The sequence below is a fragment of the Aplidium turbinatum genome, chromosome 4 (genome assembly GCF_918807975.1).
Source record: "Aplidium turbinatum chromosome 4, kaAplTurb1.1, whole genome shotgun sequence".
Taxonomy (NCBI): domain Eukaryota; kingdom Metazoa; phylum Chordata; class Ascidiacea; order Aplousobranchia; family Polyclinidae; genus Aplidium; species Aplidium turbinatum.
The window spans coordinates 11,867,036-11,874,272 of record NC_137475.1 but is presented as its reverse complement, the minus strand read 5'-3'; the positions used below and the strand labels follow the sequence as shown (position 1 = coordinate 11,874,272).

Below are 7,237 nucleotides of genomic sequence, written 5' to 3'. Positions count from 1 at the left end.
ACAATGATTGAACCCTAGTAACTTCGTAAATGTAGTTCAAACAGCTCCTGTAGACATTGAACTTTGATAATTTGAGGGAGGCAATGAGAGTTCTCACGCTGAAGCTGAGTTTCACGAAGCATTGGAAGCAACATTTTCATTATTTTTTGTAGCCTAGTAATAGCGCTTGCTGTTTGATGTTAATTTGCATTGTGACATCATCTTGACACATTATTTTGCAACACACAAACCAGTCTCTGAATATTATAAACACTTGCGTTAGGTCACTAGGTCAGCCAGTGCTGAGATCTTAACTACTAAGTAGCTGGTTACCTGCATTAGACATTTGAATTTTGGCAGTGATTTTCAAGCGAAACCGAAGTTTTTTGTTAGTTGTTCGAGTGTGTTATTGTTCAAAATAGGCCTACATGTAAAAACTTACATACGAATCATTAACTACGGAGATTAGCATAAATTTGATGTTCTAAAAATAAAGTGATATTTTTCAATTTTTAGGTCATAAAAAAATTGCCCTAGTGAATAGTAATGACTTATTAACTTAACAATGACTGTTGACTTAACAAAGCCGACCAACAAACAATTTTTTAAAAGTTGTTTAGATTTTTCATTGCATTATTTTATATTGATTCAACGTCTTTGTTTGCAGTACAACGTTTAAACATAAGATTATGGTCTGGGATTACAGACATTTGTCTTTGTTTTGATCGCATGCGTCTGTCCCACAATCATTTGATTGGTGACCTATATATATGTAGGCCACGACATTCTGAAGAAGGTGCTCACAAATTGAAATACTACCACAAATTGAAATACTTCACAATCGAAAGCGTCTTTCGAGTTTCGAACGATACTCAGCTACCGGTTCAAACAAGTCAGAAAAATACTTCGGTACGAACTGTCAACTGATATTTTTTAATCTGAATGTTCTAGTCTAGACGCTGCGTAGCCGCATCAGCAGTTTACGGAACACATTGTGACTGACAGTTCTTACTAGGGCCATTTTTTATGACCTAAAAATTGAAAAATATGACTTTATCTTTAGAGCATCAAATTTATGCTAATCTCCGTAGTTAATGAATCGTATGTAAGTTTTTACATGTAGGCCTATTTTGAACAATAACACACTCGAACAACTAACAAAAAACTTCGGTTTCGCTTGAAAATCACTACAAAAATTGAAATGTCTAATCGATTGTGAATTGTGATGACAACTACGACTTGCCTTGCATGTTTTATACGAAGTATTCAGGTCATTTCAATTTGTGAGCACGCTTCTCCAGAATGTCGTGGCCTACATATATATAGGTCACCAATCGAATGATTGTGGGACAGACGCATGCGATCAAAACAAAGACAAATGTCTGTAATCCCAGACCATAATCTTATGTTTAAACGTTGTACTGCAAACAAAGACGTTGAATCAATATAAAATAATGCAATGAAAAATTTTTAAAAAATTGTTTGTTGTTCGGCTTTGTTAAGTCAACAGTCATTGTTAAGTTAATAAGTCATTACTATTCACTAGGGCAATTTTTTTATGACCTAAAAATTGAAAAATATCACTTTATTTTTAGAACATCAAATTTATGCTAATCTCCGTAGTTAATGATTCGTATGTAAGTTTTTACATGTAGGCCTATTTTGAACAATAACACACTCGAACAACTAACAAAAAACTTCGGTTTCGCTTGAAAATCACTGCCAAAATTCAAATGGCTAATGCACGTAACCAGCTACTTAGTAGTTAAGATCTCAGCACTGGCTGACCTAGTGACCTAACGCAAGTGTTTATAATATTCAGAGACTGGTTTGTGTGTTGCAAAATAATGTGTCAGGATGATGTCACAATGCAAATTAACATCGTGAAACTCCCATCGCCTCTCTTCCACAAATTATCAAATTGCAATGTCTACAGGAGCTGTTTGAACTGCATTTTAAAGTAAAAATGAGAAGTCATATTTTATGAACTAAAACAGAAAATATGACTTTATTCTCTTAAGCTTCACGATAAACCGTGACGCCACAAAGCAACTACATAAATTATATATGTCACCACCGTTCCGACCGGCTAAACTTTCGCTGCCGTCGCCCACTTTGGCCGTCGTCCACTTGACACGTCGCCCACTTTGGCCGTCGCCCACTTGTCTCGTCGCCCACCTTGGCCGTCGCCCACCTGGTCTCGCCCAAGGTGGCATCGCCCACTTTGTCTCGCCCAGTTGTCGTGTACGGGCTCAGACCGGACACGTTTGTCCGCTGTCAACAAAAACGAATTTCGAAGCCTGTTTGCTTTTTGCATGACATATCGGTACCGGTATTAAATTCAAGCAGTTTTTTTTCAAGGATAGGAAGTAGACCTATCCTAAAAAGTATATATCAGTTTTTTTGGTGCCACCTTATTTGTGTTCTTGTGTAACTAAGACTACCGTAACAGGGGTCGATCTTAACTTTTTTTTTTCACTAGCCCACCAGACTAGTTGCTCCCCGTTTTCACTAGCCCGCACAATTTTTACTAGTCTGACCAGTTTACTGACTTTTCACTTGTCTGATGACGTATTAAGATAAGTGTTTTGGCTTAGACTGAAACTAACTAAAGTAAAAGCTTTCAGATTTTAGTACGCACAAGAGAGCAACAATACCCACAAAAACACCTTCTCGTACTACAGATGCAAACAATGCAATTTTAAAACATAAAAAAAAACTTTTCACCAGCTAATATTTTCACTAGCCGATCGGACTAGTACTGCAACATTTCTACTAGTCCGCGCAAATTTTCACTTAGGGGTGTTCAATTTCGATTATTTCAATATTCGAAATTCAATTTATTTTCGATTTCCGAATTTCGATTTCGAATATCACAACTATTCACCAAACTGCAAAATGTGATTTTATTGAAAAAAACGACATGAAAATTCGCTAGAAAACGCTAAAAAAAGCCATGAAAATTTGCAAAGAAAGAACACAAAATAACGTCTACAGCTCCAGGCCCAAGTTGGTGTTGATGAACACAAGCTGATCGACATGATCACCCGTCAGTCGGGATCTCAGCTTCGTGACGGTCAGGCCAGCTTTTGAAAACGATTGCTCTGCTGGAGCCGAGGTCGCTGGGATCCCAAACACTTCAAGTTCATTTTCACAGCGAGCGATTCACTGCCGCGACATTTCACTGCAGAGTGCAGAGGTTTCGACTCGAAAGCGACATCGAGTATGTTTGCAAGCGCATAAAGCTAAACGCACGCTCCGTCTACGTAAGCAAATTATGTTGTTTTTGGGTGCATTCAACATCTGATGACATTGAATCGACACAAAATGGTAGATTTTTGCTATGTCACAGAAAGCAAAATCAGTCATTTTTACGTTGATTCAACGTCTGCAGACATTAAATCAATGTAAAAATGACAGATTTTGTTGTCTGGTGTTGGATTGTAGCATCGCAACTCGTTCTAGTGATTATTATTTATCGCGAAGCTGTTGCGCTTTGCATTCAAAAAGTGTTTTCCTGCTGCCGATCGCTAATTCATCTATTGTTTTATGTATCAATACAGCATAAAAATTTGCCCCCACACAGAAATATGCGCAGGCCCGTAGCCAACCAGGGTCAAGGGATCCTCCCCCCTAAAAAAAATTTTGCCCCCCCCTTGGCAAAATCTCAACATTCTCGGGCAACAGCTACAATGATAATGATTTTGCCCATTTAAATTTTTTCGGCCCCCCCCTAAAAAAGTTGCTCCCCCTTGCTCTGCGGTCTGACTACGGCCCTGCCCCCACGGCTTAGGCGCCTATGGATTCGGTAAAAATGGATAAAACTGCGACAAAGCTCAGCCTACACTTTCTGCTATTGCACAACCTAGCTATCTTCATTCTTAAGAGAAATTTGGCATTAAAAATGCCAACCTGGTATCCCTGGTGCAGGACTGGCCGTTGGACCCGCGAGAGCGTGTGATAGTCACGTGATCGACGATGCGCATGCGTCGAAGTCTTTTTTCGCTTGCAAAATGCGACAAGACAGATTTCGCGCCACTCGCGTTACTTTCAACCGCGTTCAGCCGAAAGGGCGGCTATAATTTCGAATATGTCCGATACGAAAAACGAATTTCGAATATCACCTTAATCGAAAATCGAAATTGAACACCCCTATTTTCACTAGCCATTGACTAGCGGACTAGCGTTACGATCGAACCCTGCCGTAATACTAATCAGCGAAAATGTAAACTACTATTACTAATTGGTTCATTGTGTAACATTTAACGATGTGTAATTTCACAATGTATAGGCGGATTCACACTAGTGTTGCTATTGCAACGTAAACCACTTTTGACATTAGGGAACGTTCAAATATTACGTAACGCTTTTTTTCCGAATTTTTGACCCCCCCTCCCCCATGTCACTCCAACGTAACGCTTTTTTCAATCTCCCCCCCCCCATGTAACGCTTTTTTACTACAAATTCAGCACAAAGAACTACCATTCCGTTCTCGAAAGCGTTACGTAACGTTTTGCTTGAACCCCCTCCCCCCGATGTGACGCTAATGTAACGCTTTGCATGAACCCCCCCTCCCCCTCGAAGGCGTTACGTAATATTTGAACGTTCCCTATACCATGTCGCCAGACACTCATCGCCTTTACACAATGCTTATTTTCAATGCTCGCCTTTTTACCCGTGTGCTGTTTTAAAACAGCACATCGTTTTGCTATTAGTTTGTATTGGCAATGCAAGAAATCTTGCGGCTCTACGACGTCACAATCGAATGTCTCTATGACGTCACAATCGAATGTCTCTTTAGTTGTAAACTTGCGCAAAATATTTAGCAGTCAGCTTTGCTCAATGCAACAGCAAGGTACTTCCATGATAGTGCTCAATCAGCGCCACAGGCTATTATGCATCATGCATGGACATTGGACAGTAATTGGACACATTTAAAAGATGACACAGCCATATGAAAACAGAGTTGGATAACTAATATCGAATAATAACATGGTACGATATGTTATTTCTGGTGTAAACTAACTAAGCTAAACTATCACAAGGTGTTTCAGGAAATAACATGCGTTTATTTGGATCTAGCTTTCTGAAGAAGTCAGTTGTGTCATTGATGAAATGTTGGCGTAAACACAGATTATTACCTCAAACACCTTGCGATTGCTTAGCATGGTTTACACCATGCCTGGTGAACTGAACAGCCTTATTTAAAATAACTAAATTATTATGTAATATAACATACTGTAATTTAATATCACACATTGTTGTGCCAATTTTACAGTAATTTAAAAACTGTGACGTGGTCTTTTAGATTTACTATATATTCTATAAGTCCTTCCGTTAAGATTCATTTAAAATTTGTGAGTGTACATACTATGTTAACATTATTCACATAAATTATTTGAAATGGATAAGTTACTTGAAGATTTTTCTGAAACATTTGAAGTATCAAATTCAGCAAACAGTGTTCATTCACAGCATCCTCGATTCAATCGATACAAGCGTCGCACAAAAAAGTCTGGTGATCAAAATGAAAGAAGGATTACATTTCTGAAACAGCAGCAAAAGCGTCGTTGTGACTTTCTTAATCATGTGCGCTGTCTCGCTGAAAACGAATGGGATAACTATGAAGATAGCAGCAGCAATGATGAGACTATGGATGTGGAAGTTAAAGTACGACCTCCAAAGCGTTATAAAGATCAACTAATGTTGTCAGAATGGCTTGTTGAAGTTCCTGATGATTTCAGTGACAAATGGTTAATGTTGGTATGTCCAATTGGGAAACGGAATTTGATCGTTGCAGCTAAGGGTAGGACATCTTGTTATTCAAAAAGTGGGTATTGCATCAGTACTTTTTCATCGGCTCTGCCTGGTGGTAACTCTGATACAAGGAATGGCTACACTGTCTTAGACTGTGTTTATAATTCTATTGAAGAAATCTTCTATGTATTAGATGTTATGTGTTGGAACAATCACCCTGTATATGACAGTGAAACTGAATTCAGATTTTTTTGGCTTCGGAGTAAACTTCAAGAAACTGAAAGTTTGGCACAAGTTTCAAAAACTAATACACACAAAATCTTGGGTCTTGCCAGCTGCGCTTGTAGCAAGGAAAATATTGCTACTGCCTTAGAAAACTGTAATCCAAACTCGGTTGATGGGCTTTTGTTTTATCACAAAGAAACTCACTATACGTTCGGTGCAACACCTCTTGTTACATGGCTAAAAGTTCCTATGGTAAAAGAGATATTGGGTATAAATCCACCCCCAGCATTTGTTACTACAGACTATGTTGATAAGATGGTCGAAACATAAAATTATTGGTTTGTCCAACAATGTTTGTTTTTGTTATTCATTGTAAATACCCGAGTATATAATCTGAAAAGAGCATGCATTGAATTATGAATAAAAAAGTTACTTTATGTAGTAAAAATGATTAAATAGAAAACAGAAACCAACAAATGGGAACAAAATGCAACATTTCGATTTCAACTAAATTACTGCACGCAGTAATTTCTGACCATTGCACATTTCTGAAATAGACCTTCATACCATAAAAAACCAAGTTTGAATGAATTCGCAAAATAATACATTCAACATGAAGAAAACTGGTATCTTGATTTGTTTCTCAGCCGCGCTAAATTCCTTGTATGTGGTAATCAGTTCTCTCTTGAGCACGCTTCAACCAGGGCCGTTGACAGGATTTCTCGGGTCCGGTACCAATTCATTTTCAGGCTTCCTTAATCGACAATGTTATGAATATAACAGTTGTGTACAAACTTTTATTGATGTTTAAGCATGGTCATTTAACAAATCTTGCGCAATCTTAAAATTTCTTGAGCCACAAAACTTACTATCTCTATCTAGCGGTTGCTTTTTTGAACTTTTATTTGTCACATGGCGCTAGAGTATTACTTCTCGATTCCATTGATGTTTCACTGGTCATTCTAGGCTCACTAGAAGAGAATTTACAGCAAAGTTAGTGCAGACAGTCAGAAAGCTTTCAATTTGATTTGGGAAAGGTGTTTGGGCCTCGGTCAAACATTTGCTCATTGCTGTAATCTGAAAAGCGGTTTTGGTCTAATTTTTAGCGCAGAAATAGGGACAGCAATCTTCTTACCTGTGCCATTTCAGTTTTTGAGTTTGAACAAATATTGACCTGTTTATTTTGAAATTCGTGTTTCGGCAAATATTCGTGGTTAGGGAAATCACTATAACTATACTAGACTAAGTTCTTATTTTACTGTTTGGTGGCTGGAGT

The 7,237-nt window shown here is 38.1% G+C and overlaps 1 protein-coding gene across 1 annotated transcript; it reads left to right on the top strand.

The window, feature by feature from the left end:
• Positions 1 to 5,291: 5,291 nt before the first annotated feature.
• On the top strand, positions 5,292 to 6,966 carry LOC145768839 (snurportin-1-like). The gene has a single exon (XM_082580445.1). The coding sequence runs from the start codon at positions 5,383 to 5,385 to the stop codon at positions 6,289 to 6,291; it is 909 nt and encodes a 302-aa protein (XP_082436571.1). The 5' UTR covers positions 5,292 to 5,382; the 3' UTR covers positions 6,292 to 6,966.
• The last annotated feature ends 271 nt before the right edge of the window (positions 6,967 to 7,237 follow it).

Excerpts from the sequence above, each read along its gene's own strand:
- LOC145768839 (XM_082580445.1), top strand. The coding sequence starts at position 5,383 with ATGGATAAGTTACTTGAAGATTTTTCTGAAACATTTGAAGTATCAAAT.